This window comes from Pangasianodon hypophthalmus, chromosome 27 (assembly GCF_027358585.1).
Source record: "Pangasianodon hypophthalmus isolate fPanHyp1 chromosome 27, fPanHyp1.pri, whole genome shotgun sequence".
In the NCBI taxonomy this organism is placed as follows: Eukaryota; Metazoa; Chordata; class Actinopteri; order Siluriformes; family Pangasiidae; genus Pangasianodon; species Pangasianodon hypophthalmus.
Window position 1 is genome coordinate 8,114,610 of NC_069736.1, and position 17,041 is coordinate 8,131,650.

General features: G+C 40.0%; 1 protein-coding gene across 2 annotated transcripts in view; it reads right to left on the reverse strand.

Annotated features, from left to right (window-relative positions):
* The window catches only part of zzef1 (zinc finger, ZZ-type with EF hand domain 1), a 74,031-nt gene that overhangs the window by 20,721 nt on the left and 36,269 nt on the right, over nucleotides 1–17,041 (reverse strand). For both annotated transcript variants that reach the window (XM_053230329.1, XM_034300580.2), the window contains exons 31-46: nucleotides 16,733–16,852; nucleotides 14,880–15,041; nucleotides 14,559–14,688; nucleotides 13,419–13,557; nucleotides 12,415–12,580; nucleotides 11,981–12,225; nucleotides 11,358–11,621; nucleotides 10,181–10,353; nucleotides 9,506–9,786; nucleotides 8,345–8,519; nucleotides 7,381–7,513; nucleotides 6,505–6,686; nucleotides 4,049–4,354; nucleotides 2,831–2,931; nucleotides 2,530–2,665; nucleotides 947–1,306 (exon numbers count right to left, since the gene is read on the reverse strand). In XM_053230329.1, coding sequence (XP_053086304.1) covers nucleotides 947–1,306; nucleotides 2,530–2,665; nucleotides 2,831–2,931; nucleotides 4,049–4,354; nucleotides 6,505–6,686; nucleotides 7,381–7,513; nucleotides 8,345–8,519; nucleotides 9,506–9,786; nucleotides 10,181–10,353; nucleotides 11,358–11,621; nucleotides 11,981–12,225; nucleotides 12,415–12,580; nucleotides 13,419–13,557; nucleotides 14,559–14,688; nucleotides 14,880–15,041; nucleotides 16,733–16,852 — 3,073 coding nt within the window. The remainder of the gene's footprint in view (nucleotides 1–946; nucleotides 1,307–2,529; nucleotides 2,666–2,830; nucleotides 2,932–4,048; nucleotides 4,355–6,504; nucleotides 6,687–7,380; nucleotides 7,514–8,344; nucleotides 8,520–9,505; nucleotides 9,787–10,180; nucleotides 10,354–11,357; nucleotides 11,622–11,980; nucleotides 12,226–12,414; nucleotides 12,581–13,418; nucleotides 13,558–14,558; nucleotides 14,689–14,879; nucleotides 15,042–16,732; nucleotides 16,853–17,041) is intronic.

The following is a 17,041-nucleotide window of genomic DNA, read 5'->3' on the forward strand; positions in this document are numbered from 1 at the left end:
AGAAAGAAAGAATCTGTTCATGATCCAAAACATATGAGCTCATTGGTCAAGCATGGTGGAGGTAGTGTCATGGCTTGGGCTTGCATGGCTGCTTCTGAAACAGGCTCACTAATCTTTATTGATGACATAACTCATGATGGTAGCAAACATCCTGTCTGCCAATTTACAGAGAAATGCATCCAATCTAATTGGGAGGAACTTCAAAATGCAGCAAGACAACGACCCAATGCACACTGCCAACACAACAAAGGACTTCATCAGGGGGGAAAAAGTGGAAGGTTTTAGACTGGCCAAGTCAATCCCCACACCTTACCCCAATAGAGCATGCATTTCATCACCTGAAGAGGTGACTGAAGGGAGAAAGCCCCAAAACAACTGACGAAGCTGTGGTAAAAGCCTGGAAAAGCATCACAAAAGAAGAATGCAACAGTTTGGTGATGTGAGTGGGTCGCTGGCTTGATGCAATTATTGCAAGCAAGGGATATGCAACCAAATATTAAGTATTATTCACTTTAAGACTATCTGTTCCAATACATTTGCTCACCTAAAAATTGGGTGCCCTGGTCCAAGATGTTTAACACATCCAGATGTCAGGAAATTAAATAAATATCAGGAAATGAAAGCTGAAATTCTAATCTATCATCTCATCTTCTAATCTCAAACCCACATGTCTTCAGTATATAGCAAAAACAAAAGAATTGGCCTTGTTGTTCCAATATTTTCGAAGGGGATTGTACATGACAGCTATTGCTCCTCTAACAGTATTTTTAAATTTTAAATCAAAAATATGATTCTTGATGATTCCTTACTGATTGACCAAAAAACCCCCAAACCATTTGGACCTAAAAATCAGCTTAAATTTTGCAAAAATATTCGAATTTATGCATAGCTTGTGTATTTTGCTAGCTCGGGAGTGCTGTGTATACACCTTTACACACAGATGTACCTTTTCCCACAACGGCTTCTCCTCCAGCTGCATGAGCATGTCCAGGATGTGGGCCATGTGTGAGGCTCCGCTCAGCTCCAGGTCCTCCTCTCTGATAGGGTCACGGTCGGGCCAGTGGGCCAGCAGTAGAGCCAGCACATGCCGGGCGTACAGGATGCTGATTGCTTCATTCACACGGAACAGGTAGTGGCGCACGGCCTTGTTGCTGCGTGCATCCAGCTCCTTGTGCAGCAGCGCTGAGCTCTTGGTGCGCCGCTGCTTGGCATAACTGAGCTGCAGCTCACTTTCTGTGATGGTGATCAGCTTCTGCGTCACCGCGTTCGTCTCCTCGGTGGCCGTATCGCAACGGCTCGGCTTCAACTGTGAGAGATGGGGAGAGAAAAAGATCAGAGATCAGAGTCTCGCAAATAAAATATAGTACTTCGTGGTACTGATTCCTCAGCAGCTTTTGAGAGTTTTATGGATTTCCCAGAGAACTGGGAAATACAAGACTGCTAATAATTTTCTGAAATTGTTCTATAATTTCCAGTTTTTTATTGTTGTGATGTCACATACAATCACATGATCTCCCTGTTAATCTGCCATTCTGTGTCTTCTTTAATTAATAAAATTGTCCTTGTTTTTGGGTCATTGTGCTCCCCTTTTAAGAAAACGAACAAACTGAACAAACAAGTTACAGCTTAGGTGACAGTCATGAAGGTGAAGTCTCCACATACACTTTTTGTCAGCAGCGAAATGGACACGAGTCTAATCAATTAAGTTTGTAATCAGACACAGGCTGATAAAATATCCGTCATGCTCCAGTGCCGCAGTTGTAACGGAATATTTACTTCTGGGCGCATTAACTATTTCATTTTTGGGCGCAACCTGACATAAAAATTCTACAACTTCATTTGCGATACACGCAGAAGAGAAACCTATCTCAGTTCTAGAAAGACTGTAGTTTAAATCTGAGCACGTAAAGGGTTTTCCCAGGTGGCCATAAAATTAAAGATGTCTGCAACACTGTAAGACAGATCACAGATGATATTAATGGTGCATGAGATTAATCACATCAATACACTGATTACTCAGTAGAGGAGATGGAATATTTCTAGATGAACGTTGGATATAGAAAGTTTCAAAAAGATGCCTGAACAGTTCTTGCTGAACTCGATGACAATTACTGAAGCTTGTTACTTAACTTATTACTTAACCATTATACTGCTGCTTTCTCTACGTCGATCTATAGCCACGCAATCTCTGTCACCTTGCAAATGCTAATTAAGGAATGATTTCTCTAAAGGATAGCAAATTAACCAAAACATAGGCACAATTTTACTAACTCGAACTAGCAACCAGAAAACATATGCACACAGTATGATTTTTTTTTAAACTTCATATTTAGTAGCTCATGGCTACATTAAAGTAAACTGTGCACACATGCACTTGGACTTATATACACATATATACTTAAAAAAAGTTTTTTTTCTCTAAAATTCCAGATCTGCTTGCGATGCCTACTCCTCCTACTCCTCAAGTTAAGTATTGGGCATCATCTAATCTAACATTTAACAGTTTGTAGATGGCCCAGAGAAATGTACCGCGCAGGGGATGATGATCATGTCTGTGTCCACGGCCTTTGCATGACGCTCGTCTGAGTGCATGCGTTTAGCAGGTTGCCATTTCTGTGCCAGAGTCCGGATCGTCTCATCTGTCTTTATTACGTCTCCGTCGAACCTGAGAGAAAGAACTCGTTCTCAGATCATTTCCATTTTAATAGCGTTTGTTACAGATGTTCCTTTTGATTTATCAGGCCGGAGGACTTCTCCATTCCAGGTTACATTGCTATTTCAGATATTAGTTGAAAGGACGAATAATTTTAATAGCAAATGAAAAACTCACCGTTTCTGCACTTCCCGGAAAAAGGAGTCTGTCCTCTTCATCTGGAGTTCATACAAAGCTCTCAGAATGTGTAGAGGAGCGTTTAGAGCATCGTGAGTAAGCTGGAAGCACACACAGAAACACCAGCATTAATTGGTTTTAAGTGTTTCATGTTTCATATTGGTGTAGGATTTAATGTATCCCATATATGGAAAGAATAGTTATCACATTATTGTCTTCTGTGTACGCTGTGTATTTGCGTGTCCTGTATAGGGATGCACCAATACTGATATACTGATGTTATCGCTCCAATATCAAGCTCATTTAGTTGTACTTGTACTCTTAAGGAAATACTCTGATGCCAAGAATGTGACATTGGCCTTGTGTACGTTGTGACTTTGCTCAACAGACGACACAAAATGACAGCGATCTGGATGTGTTTCACAATTAATGACAGCAAAATAGACTGCAAGTGTGCAAAAATATCAAGAGGATTAAACATCTTAAACATAAAACTCAAGCACAAGGAGTTCATTACTTGCACTGACGTTGGCTAGGTGAGAGAAATTGTTTACAGACAACACTAGATGAGTGAAAATAGCATCTCTTACTCAGTATGTTGCACTTGATGATCAGCCACTATCGGTCATTGAATACAAGGTGTTGAAAGCGACAAACCGTAATTTACATACAGCTGTACAGAAGCACTTTTGTGAAGTGAAACAAAACGCACTTTTCACCACTGCAACCCTGCTCGATCCAAGGTAATGAATGTAGCTAGCAAACTCACTTCAGTTAAAATGTCATTACATAAACAACGATCCTAGTAGCCTGAGTGCATGAACACACGTGCACGTGCGTGCTTTCCATGGCCACTATGTAAATAGATGAAACATAAACGGAGTACATAACATGTTCCATGACGCCTCTGACTGATTAATATTAAGTAGATTACTCATTCTGGTATTAGTAAAGCAATCAGTATCATCAAGTACCAAAAAACGTACTTGTACTTGGATGGAAAATTGATATTGGTGCATCCCTACTCCTGTATTCTGAAATGACTGTGTCTCCCATATATGGACAAAGAATCTGGAAAGAGGTTTGATGTATAGTTTACATAACATTTGTGTTGACTATAAGAGAAATGCTTGGAGCTTGGAGCTTGGTCGTGACAATAAAGAACTTGTTGGTCCGTGTTGTCGGTGGTCTCTGTGTTGGCTTGTTGATCACTCTCACCTGGAAGCAGGCCTTGGTCTCTTCGTCCAGCCCCTCAAGTGGGTCGACGTCTTCAGCGCAGCAGCTGGAAATGTCCGAGTCGTGCTCTTTCTCCCTCTCTCTGTCCTCCTCTCGCTCGCCGCTCTCGCTCTCCTCAGCCATGGAGTGGATCTCGCGTTTGGACGAGTACAGCATGATGGAGAGGATCTCCAGGTCACGCAGCAGCCACGTCTTGCTGAAGCCCGTGCCCTTGCTGCATTTGCGTACCAGCAGCTGCATAAGGCCGGCGCTATGCATGGCCTGCTGGGCCTGCTCACTGCCGTGCTTCTGCCCACACACACACACACACACACACACACACACACACACACACCGTTTACTGTCTGCTGGAGCATAATCAATAATGCTGAGTTAAAAAGCAGAGTCTTAGGCCAAGACATATATTTCTGCACAAACGTTAGCATGGTGCCAAGAGCAAAGCAAGCTAATAACTGCAGAACTAACAAATCTGAAGCTTATGTATTGTTGCCCCAGACAAGAATTTCACCACATTTCCCTGTTCTGAGAAAAGAACATACCCCCCCTCTATACTCCAAACTCATTTATAATGGAAGTCTCCAAGAGCAGCTCTCAAATTCCAGCACTCTCTGAACAATCTCATTTACTGTATCTCTGAAAGAAGCTCTAAATCTGTATAATTCATCATATTCAGATGAGACTATTTTTCAGAAGACAGATCTTGTGGTGGTGCTTTACTAACTGAGGCATGTAAAGACAAAAATGCCTCAGGAAACCTTCAGGAAGATGCTCTGCCTTAAGCTTCCTTATAAGCCTTGTGTTACAAGTTACTGATCTTTTCTTAGTATAGAAAATGTGACAAAATTCCTATGAATAGGTATTCCTATGAAGCTGAAGAAACAATACAGCATTCATTACTATTACTATGTACACTAGGGCTCAAAAGTCAACTACTGAAGCCAACATTTACACAGACAGAAAAAGACAGACATGAATACTACGGTGTTATCTTTTTAAAACAGAAATACACAGAACCCAAATAACCGCCTGGGTAACGTTCACCTTCACTTCCTTTCCATTTACTGCATGACATATCCGATAACTTCATTAAGGTAGGTGCGGAAAGGTTGCCAGATCTTACCAAACTAATTAAGGTCTAACTTTCCAAATGACCCTGATCCTCTTTAGTTGTAAAGTATTGACTAATTCACAAAGCTAGGCCTCCGGAAATGTCCTTTTTAGAACATACACTATACGGCTAAAGCTTTGTGGATATCTGACCATCACACCCATATGTGGTTCCTCCCCAAACTGTTGCCACAAAGTTGGAAGCACAAAACTGTATAGAATGTCTCTGTATGCTGTAGCAGTACAATTTCGCTTCACTGGAACTAAGAGGCCCAAACCTGTTCCAGCAATACAATGCCTCTGTGCACACAGCGAGCTCCATGAAGACATGCTTTTCCAAGGTTGGAGTGGAAGAACTCGAGTGAGCTGCACAGAGCACTGACTCAACCCCACTGAACACCTTTGGGATGAACTGGAACACCGACTGCACCCCAGGCCTCCTCGCACAACATCAGTGCCTGACCTCACTAATGCTCTTCTGGCTGATTGAACATAAATCCCCACAGCAATGTTCCAAAATGTAGAGGAAGGCCTTCCCAGAAGAGTAGAGGTTATTATAACAGCAAAAAGGAACTAAATTTGGAAAAAATTGGGATGCTCAGAAAGCACATATGGGTGTAATAGTCAGGTAATTCATAAACCTTTGGCTGTGTAGTGTACATATTTTATTTTGCAGTCTAGAGGGCATAATTGATCAATTGCTAATGAGATATCATTAAGCATGAAACGTTCTCTGACATCACAAGAATAATGGTGTTGCAGACTGGGGAAAAAATGTGAGATGTCTCAGTGGCTGAGTTCTGGCATAATTCAACCAAAAAAAAAAAAAAAAAATATATATATATATATATATATATATATATATATATATATATATATATATATATATATATATATATATATAGGGTTTTGCCCGAAATAGAGATTTCTGCTTATTACCTACATATTTACTTTAAGAATAAATATATGTGTGGAATATATCTCCAAAATATCTTTGACATTCCAGTTAGGATTAAATCTTTAAATGCAGATTTTTGCCTTTTCATTTTTTGGGGGTAACCAGAAATATAGAATGCTACAACTTTACTTCTGTAAAAAATGAATTAGAAAATGTCAAAATTTCAGCATAGCTGTCTGAGAAATAATTGCATTTATATATTGAACTCAGGTTCTAACACTTGTAAGAATTCTACTTCTTTCTTTAAATAAGAAAAATAAGAAAACTCTCATTTTTCTGATAATGCATGAAACAGTTGTAACAGTCTGTAACGTCAGCACATGCTTCAGATTTTTGTGCGGTATTTGCATGTGTGATAATAAGCTTATGTCACCTTAAGGATGCTGTAGAGGCCTTTGAGGGCGAGCGAGAGCACCCAGGTGGCTTCCACTGCTTCCGGGGAGCTGCTCTCCACCCCAGTCTGCAGCAGCTGGCTCACGATGGAGATTAAGTTCTTCAGGTAGTGGCTGGACAGAGCCAAGCTCTCATCAGCCTGCATCAGCTGGTAATCCTTCACTGTGGGGAAAGTGAGTAATGAGTACTGACATGATAACTGCAGTGCAATATGTCAGGGGGGGAAAAAAAACCCACACACAATGGGGCGTGCTGGTATAGGAAAATAATCAATGACGTAGTGGTGTGATGAATGTAATGAGTGGAATAGTTGATAGGGTTGGCTTTACATTCTTAAACACATGCAGGAGATCTTTAGTAGTTCTCAAACATTTTGCATCCAGAGTAAAAGAATTTCCAAAGTCCTCCTTATAATCAGAGAACAGATTTAACTTTAAGAACAATATGCAAATATGGACCATTATAGTAATTTTTTTTTAAGGCTTTTTATTCCCGAACTCTCCTGAACACTGTGTTTCATATTGTACCTTTCTGATGTTATTAAAATTGCAATTAAAGTTAACATTATTTATACATTTCTTTAGTTACTGTAAGTCAACTAGGCTTGCATCTATGATAAATAAATAATAACCACATCCCACTGGATATATCACGGACTCCTGGAACACCACTTTGAGAATCAAAACTATAAAGCATCCTAAAACTGAAAAAAAACATATTCTAAATATCTATAATTTAGATCGGCCCTTCTGCATAAAACATGTTCAGAGCGATTTCAAGTGTCGTGTTATTAAGGTGCCAGGCAGGCCAGTCATAATCATCGTTCAGGAGTGTGTTCTGACTGTGTCTCTCTCACCCGTCCTCCTTTTACGTGTCTTGACGTCGACGACGGCGGCTCGGTTCTTCTCGGTGAAGTGTTTGAGCAGAATGATGTTGTGCTGCTCGTTAGCATTGTCTATGAACACCGACTGAGTTCCCATACACAGCACCTGAAACCACAGCCGTTTGTTTAGCTTCAGCAAGGTATATTTGGATCGTGGTAATTTATGTTTATAACTCCTTGTCGCAAAGGCCACTCAAATTTGAATGCTTGTTTAATATAAATCATTTTAGTGAGATGGGCCAGATGTAAACACGGCTCGCGGCTGGAACTTGACGCCTCCTTTTACACGGAGACACACAATGGAATCTGTCAGCCACTCTTTATACCACATTGCTTAAGATGATCTGTGCAGCCAGTCATCTAGTTCTTTTTTTTTTAAACAGTCTGCCTTTAAGGGTGAATTAAAACCTTGATGGATCCTTATTCAGATTTAAAACTAAGATTCGTCTGAATTAATTTGATTGCATTGGCTTGATAAGGACAAATAATTAAACTTGCATGATCTGACTAACAGGTGGGGAAGATTAAGTGATTTACACACAGACAAAGCTGCTCAATTCAATTAAGTTTTATTTGTATTTGAAAAAGCCGCTCTAGATTTAGATTTAGATCCCTAATGAGAAAGCCAGAGGCAAGGAAAAAGCTCAGAGGACGAACCATTTGAGTAACCAAACTCAAAAAGGAAACCATTCTCTTCTAAATCATTACTCTTTTTTTAACAACTGTGCACTATTAAGTCAAACAGTACCAAGTGTCTTGAAAGGATGTTCAGTATGAGCAGATGTGTGAAGAGTCCTGAGATGAGCACTTTGTCTTTATGATTACAGCAGCAGCTCTTAGGCACAAGTCTACAATAACCAGGTGAAATAATCTACTAAAGTAAGAATGAGAATGGGCATAAACTGTGCTCACTGTGTGCGAGTATGCATGCTCATACCTCAGGGAAGATGACCAGGACATGCAGAGTGAAGATGTTGGTGCGTTTGAGTTGGTGTGGTAACTGCTGAATGCAGTGGTCAGTGAAGCTTGCAATAACGTCGCACCACTGAGGACATGCGTTCAGATTTCTCAAGATGTCCGCCACTGAGCTTGCCCAGTCCAAACCAATGCGACTGCAATGACACAAAGGTGCAGGAATATAATTTTAGGATTTATTAGAGACACACATCTTCAGCTCATACACCTGAAACATTCTCTTGTGTCCTCCCAAATGGCAAATATTTGTTTAACAAGTGTTTACAGATATAAAGCAGTGACGAGTGATCATCAGGTTCAACAACAATAAAAATCATCTGATGTGCAATGCTAGCATAACAAGATTTACAGTGAGTTCAATCATTTTAAATCTGTTTGCAATTTGAATAAAATGAAGAACAGAAGATGTTCATTTGTTGGTCATATCAACAGTAAAAAAAGGAAACATTTCCTAGAGTCATGTGAACATAAAACATGGGGCACAGGGAATCTGCACGCAGCCTCAGGTTAAATTTTTCTTATTATAAGTCATTTTAAACTTCAAATGTAATTTAAGGCCATCTAATTTGCCATGATTATATATATATATATATATGTGTGTGTGTGTGTGTGTATATATATATATATATATATACACACACACACACACACACACACACACACACACACACACACATATATATATATATATATATATATATATATATATATATACAGAGAGAGAGATAGATAGATAGATACAGTATTAACATAAAATATATATTTAATTAAATTTAATTTATATAAAGTGTCTTAAAAAATAAGAGTTTTATGGCAGGTTTTATTCAGTGAGAGGGTTTATTGTTCACCAACCACATTTAAAAATCCTACTTGTATTATTTAATATGTCTGATGTAATTTAGAAAAATTAATCTAAAAGGAAGAAATAAGAAAAAAGGAAAACCTAACAGAGCTAAATTTTACAAACATGTAAAATCAAGGCATAACTCGTAAAATACGACTTTCAATCATTTCAAATTAAGACTGTTTGTGTATCAGTAGTGAAATGAGCCTGGCTCCCGCATGCCTTTATCCCTGTCTGGTATTTTTAATTGGATTACTCAAGGGTGTGAGAATCTCTGACCTGTCCAGGCACACAGCTCCCAGGCTGAACAGAAGCTGAGTGGTTTTCCAGCCTTGTGTGTCGTTGATCGCTCCGTTGGCCGGCGCCAGCAGTTCGTATTTCTCTGAAAGAGCCTCAGTGACGGCTGCGTCGGCCTCAGCGGGTGAGATGCGCAGGAGCAGCTGCCCTAGAAGCCCGAGTGTCAGGTGGTAGGCCTCGTTCAGACAGCCCGCATTGGAGATGACCACACGGAAGAGCAGAGGCAGGATAGGGCTCAGACCGGATAGGGAAATTGTAGCGCCCTGCAAAGTCAAAGGCCAAACATGTGACCATGTATTTTTTTTTTTTTTTTTTTTTTTTTTTTTTTTAAAGGATACCTTTTTGAGGTAACATTAATGATCAGGAAGAATCTGGAATATCTCGACACGTATACAGGGTATGATTAATCTAAAGTAGCTTATAAAGAAGTTTGTCGTAAATATTGCGCCACATCTGATCATTAATCAGGCTTTGCTAAAAATGCTCATATATAAAGTCAGGCCTGTATTCTATAAATGTACACCTGAGTGCAAAAGTTTGCATCCCCTCAGGAGAAAATGAAGAGAGGAATGAAATTTATTTATTAGCAGCAGATATTTAGTGTGTTAGGTTCGGTACAGGACGTACAAACGCAACCATAAAATTCTTAAATGTTACCGGTTTGGCTGGAGGTAACATGGCTGCCAGCAATCCCAGAATCCTCTCCCTGGAGCACTCAGCGAAAACCTGCTCTTGCAGAGGCCCTTTAGGCGTCCCGTCTTCCTGTTCTTTATTCATGTCCAGATGTTCGGAGGTGGGAGACGTGATGGTATCACCACTGGAATCAGCAGCTGAGAGAGAAAATCAGATTCCCACACGCCACCATGGTACAGTGCAAGAATTAGATGTGTTATTTGTGTAGATTTGTATTCAGTGACAAATTATATTCCAGAATTTGCCATTTCTTTTATATATTTAAATGCATGAGGCAAGTATTCAATTCAAACTTAACATCTCACACTATCATACTCTCACAAGCAATCATACTCTCTCACACACCTTTATACTCTCACAAGCAATCATACTCTTACACACCTTTATACTCTCTCACAAGCAATCATACTCACTCACACACCTTTATACTCTCTCACAAGCAATCATACTCTCTCACACACCTTTATACTCTCTCACAAGCAATCATACTCTCTCATACACCTTTATACACTCTCACAAGCAATCATACTCTCACACACACCTTTATACTCTCTCACAAGCAATCATACTCACTCACACACCTTTATACTCTCTCACAAGCAATCATACTCACTCACACACCTTTATACTCTCTCACAAGCAATCATACTCTCTCATACACCTTTATACTCTCTCACACTATCACACACTCTCACACACATCTTTATACTCTCTCACAATCAATCATATTCTCTCATACACCTTTATACTCTCTCACAATCAATCATACTCTCTCATACACCTTTATACTCTCTCACAAGCAATCATACTCTCTCATACACCTTTATACACTCTCACAAGCAATCATACTCTCACACACACCTTTATACTCTTTCACACTATCACACACTCTCATACACCTTTATACTCCCTCACACTATCACACTCTCTCACAAGCAATCATACTCTCTCATACACCTTTATATGCTCTCACTCACCTTTATACTCTCTCACACTCACAAGCAATTATACTCTCTCACACACCATTACATGCTCTCACACTTTCATACTCTCACACACACCATGCTTGAACATGTTAATTTAACTGTAAATGTTATTACATTCTTGGTAATCCACACTGGGATATGCCATGCTGTCTCACCTCTGAGCTCTGGGGACAGCGTGTCTTCACTGGACAGTGACGGAGAATCCAGTGTATCCTGGGAAACCAGCTGGTCCTGCTCCTCCTTCTCTTCTGCAGACAATGATCTAAAAAGAGAGGATGGTGGAGAGCAGAGAGCTGCAGTGCTGCCAGGTAGAGAGGATGTGTCTGAGATGCTGAGCTCCTGACTGGGCTCTGGGCTGGGAGGACACGGCTCTGGCTCATTAGTGGAGAGCAAGGACAAAAGAGCTGAAGCGCGCAAACCTAGAGGAGGTGAAGAGACAGACAGGAACAGAAAATGGAAGAGATGGATAGAGAAGTCAGACTGTGATAAAGCACAATGATAGAGACAATGATAAATGATAGAGCTCGTATTAGTACTGAAAGTTTCCAGAGAAACATGGCGTTTCGGATGAATGCCCTTCATCAGCTGTGCAAGCAAAGTGCAAAGTTTCACCTCCTACAGCCTCAGAAGCATGTCGCTTACACAGAAGATAAAGGACACTCATCCGAAACATCCTGTTTCTCTGGAAACTTTGTGTATTATGCTTCATTTTTACTACATCCACCATCTTTATTGAAGAACACCACGGTTATTTCCTGGATTCTTCTTCATATATTACCTTTTCCTGTCTGACCCTTCATCAAACACTCGGTGATGAGCTGGGAGCAGCGGCTTTGCAGCGCTGCAGCGTGACCCTGAGCCACGGTGTCCGTCGACTCGCTCGTCAGCTCGGAGGTGAACAAGGCCAGGCTGGCAAACAGGAGCCAGGAATAGTTGTGTATGTAAGGCTGGATGAGCCTGTGCCGATCGCTGATGCGGATGGTCACCATGGGGTAGACTGTGATACGGTGGGTGGGCAGATGGCTGCAGGAAAATATTGAAGAAATTGTTACATGTAGCCAAAATTGACTAACTGTGGCATTTCCATTCACTTTATTAACACAAATTTTTCAATTTCTCCTCTTAGGCCAAGCATCTGGATGGGAATTTATATGCTGATCTGCTGAACTGTTGTGATCATTCCTAATCCAGTTTTCTGCTGAAACTTTCTACCTGTCGGGGTATTTCTTGGCGTTGTAGCAGCCGAAGCAGAGGTCGAAGTCCTCGCAGACGTTGCAGTTGATCCTGCTGCCTACGATGAGACCCTGGCAGTGATCACAAGCGTACTCCATGTTCACCATCTCATGCTCGTCCTCGTGCCCTTCAGGCTTGGCGCCGCCTGTAGAGTAAAAGCAGAACCATAACCAGTAAAAATAATCCCTTCTGCTGACACCTTAAAAACAAGTGTTTAACATCACAACAAACTCATTATGCATGCTGATAATTGGATATGATTACGATTTAAAAATATCATCAATACTCCTGTAATGAGACTGCCTCAACAAGTAAGATTTTTTGAGCAGCAACAAAAAAAATAAATAAATAAATAAATAAAAATAAATAAATAAAAATAAAAATATGCATGCCTCTGAGATACGGAGATAGAGATTAATAAGATAAATAAAACAAGATTCCTTTTTTGGCCAATTTTTATGCAGCAATGCATGTATTCTTGTTAAAATTTCTATGTTTCTTCACACAAGAGTTCTTTGGAACTACTGTTCCAGGAACTGGAACTGTGCCACTGCGGCAGACGACTGTACTTATAACAATATTATACATCATGTGCGTGATAAGTAAGAAATAAACACTTCAGGGCTTGCTGTTAAAATAATTAATAATGAGGTGGTGTCATGTAGTACAGTTACAACAGCAAAGCCTATCATAACAGCACATCCAGAAGTGTTTTATTCCTTCAATACCAGAGAAAGTCTAAAAAATAATAATAATAATAATAATATTTTATCCATTTATAGTTATATTTAATTTTGTGGAACATCCACGAGGCAATTTAGTTCCAGTTTTTGTCACTTACATTATAGCTGCTATAAATAGTCATTCTCTCACCATTTAGAAATATTTTCTTGTTGAGAAACAACCTTTTGTGTTACAGAAATATAAACCAAACATTGCTTTGCTACTGCTTTTATGAGGAGTTAAAGATCTCAGCAGCTCACTGAGGAAGCAGGTCTTGCACAGATCCATGTCAGTGCACTGCAGACAGCGGTAACGGTGTCCAGGAGCGATTCTCTCACATCCGTCACACGAGATCTCCACGTTCAACAGATCACAGTACCGCGCAATGAACATGTGCATCTGCAGAGAGCAAAGGACACAAGGTCGAAGGTCAAAATGTAGACACGAACAAGCTGAGCAAACTTCCACGAGTAAGAACTGTATCCATTAGCTGTATTATAAATCAGTGTAGTGCTTTAGTAGAATGTTTCGTATAGTTAATTCAGTCGCAGTTCAGAATGAGCTCATGGAAATACTCCTTAGCGTGTCTTCATAATTGGTAACAAACTGATAAACAGTAGATCTAGTGAGGAAAAATGAACATGAGCGTATACGGAGCATTTTCCATGGAAAGGTTTTTGTTATGCTGTTAAAAAAAAAAAGGAGATTTGTGTAAAGTGAAATGGCAAGTTTGCTAAGTTTGAGGTTGAATTCATTGTAAATATTTGTCTGGCTCGAGCTGTGGAATTATAACAGGTGTTGACATTTTCCCCATGTTTACTGAGTCAAGACAAAGAGACTCGCTGTTGCAAAAAACGCATTTGGGACACGCTTTAAGGGCCATTTTTCTTACTATTATTCTGAATAGGACACCTGTTAGCTATAAAAAGATTTACCATGCTTTTTGATTATTTTTACCATTCACTATTAATTCTACCATTCACTATTACTTCTACCATTCACTATTAATTCTACCATTCACTATTACTTCCACCATTCACTATTAATTCTACCATTCACTATTAATTCCACCATTCACTATTAATTCTACCATTCACTATTACTTCCACCATTCACTATTACTTCCACCATTCACTATTACTTCTACCATTCACTATTACTTCCACCATTCACTATTAATTCTACCATTCACTATTACTTCCACCATTCACTATTAGTTCTACCATTCACTATTTTCAGAGCTCCCTAGTTTTAATAAAATGCTGTGGTTTCTGAACTCTGGAACCCAGCCCGGGTTTTGTAACTAGTTGACAAAGAGGAAAAATGCAAAAGTGAAGTTTTTTGCATGGCAAAATCACTGTCTGTGTGATCATTAGCATTGTGTATTCAGGTGTGTCTACCTTTCTCTTGTCCTCTGCTGAGGCCTGGGAGATCTTGTCGAACCATTTCTCGAACATGCCGTCCATGCACTCGTCCATCCACTCTGTGTTTCTCTCATAGTCGGCGATCTCGTCCTCTTCTGTCCACTGACTGCAGAAACGACAGAGACAAGGAAGTATACATCAGTGGACATTAAGGACACTGAAGGCTTGCACACATGCTTAAAAACAAAGTCTGAATCTTTTATTCCGAGTAAACTGATTAATCATGATTGATTAAATAAATAAAGCTGGAATACAGCAGTAAGAATCCAGCAGGGGGCGCTAAGCTCCAGGACACACCTGATGGCGATGTCATGCACGCTGATGTTCTCCTGAGACATGGTGAGCAGCAGATCAGGTAACTTGATGTCTTCAAAAAGAGGCAGGTCTTGAACTTCCCAGCTCATGTCTAGCAGGTGGAGCAGACACGTCTGCACACACGACAATGCCGGCAGCAGCACCCTGAGGCACAAGAACACAGTCTTATTTAAAAGAAAATAAAACACATATCAAATTTATATGCATTCTGTTATACACACATACACACACATATATATACACTCACCATCCACTTTAACAGGAACATCTGTCCACCTGCTCATTCATGCAGTTATCCAATCAGCCAATCACGTGGCAGCAGTACAATGCATAAAATCATGCAGATACAGGTCAAGAGCTTCAGTTAATGTTCACATCCAACATCAGAATGGGAGAAAATGTGATCTCAGCGACTTTGTTCATGCCAGAAGGGTTGGTTTGAGATCTCCTGGGATTTCCACACACAACAGTTTTACACAGAATGTCTCGAAAAGAAAGTTCTGTGGGTGGAAACGCCTTATTGATAAGAGAGGTCAGAGGAAAATGGTCAGACTGGTTCAAGCTGCCAGGAAGGATATAGTAACTCATATAATCACTCTTTACAACTGTAGTGAGCAGAACAGTATCTCAGAATGCACAGAACATTGAAGGTAGATGGGCTACAACAGCAGAAGACCACATCAGGTTCCACTTCTGTCAGCCAGGAACAGGTATCTGAAGCTATCATGGGTACAGACTCACTCAAACTGGATAGTTGAAGATTAGAAAAAAAAACACCTGGTCTTTTTCCAGTCTTCAGCTGTCCAGTGTGGGTGAGTCTGTACCCATGATAGCCTCAGATTCCTGTTCTTGGTTGACAGGAGTGGAACCTGATGTGGTCTTCTGCTGTTGTAGCTCATCCACCACAGGTTTTGATGTTTTGTGTGTTCTGAGAGGCTTTTCTGCTCACCATGGTTGTAAACAGTGATTATTTGGTTACTATAGACTTCCTGTCAGCTCAGACCAGTCTGGTCATTCTCCTCTGATCTCTCTCACCAAGAAGGTGTTTCAGCCTGCAGACCTTCCGCATACAGGACGTTTTTTGTTTTTCGCACCATTCTGTGTCCTAGTAGATCAGCAGTTTCTGAAATACTCAAACCAGACCCTCTGGCACCAACAACCACGCCACGGTTAAAGTCACAGAGATCACACATTTTCTTCATTCTGATGTTTGACGTGTACGTTAACTAAAGCTCTTGACCTGCATCTGCGTGATTTTATGCACTGTGCTGCTGCCACATGATTGGCTGATTAGGTAACTGCATAAATGAGCAGGTGTACAAGTGTTCCTAATAAAGTTGACAGTGATTGTATATAACATTGCTTACATGGAAAGGAGTTCAATGAGTTTACATTCAATTATTCTTCTTTTTACATGTATTGTAAAAAGAATTCTGGTCATATAATAAGAAATACAATAATAATAATAATAATAATGACCAAAACCTTCATGGATTAAGATAAACAATTAATGATAAAATAACTGTGCTCAATAAAAACGCTGAGCTGAATCTTGATACACAGAAACAAAGACTACTTTACAAAAACAGTTTAAATAGCTCTCCCTTGTGGAGAATCATCAACTTACGACACACACGAGTGAGTGGGAAAGCTAAAATCTCTCTAAATACAGAAATCAGTCACTCTACTTCTTCAGTGTTTTGCATGTGGTCCTGCACCCGGTGATTAAAAAAAATATTTCTCATATTTACATCAAATTAATTAAATAGACTGTACATATAAGCTATATTAATCTAAAACAAAAGGCTCATTCACACTATCAAACATGATCTTACTTGTCATTGAGTTCGCCGAATCCTTGCACCGCCTCTTCGAGCATGCGAATGAGTTGATGGTAGGACGACCTGACCTGCTCCTTCAGATCCGACCCACAGCCGGATAACTGCGAGAAATAACTGAGAGAGACAGAGGACTATTATTAAATGTGTACACTGGCGAGAAGGTGTATGTAATTAGGACAGTGAATAAGCAGTACTATTAACATTATACATTATGCTATCCATGGCAACACAGAAAATAATCCAGGTGAAGCACACTGCTTGAAAACTGCTGCAAGAACTTAATAATCACGTAAACAAAAATGA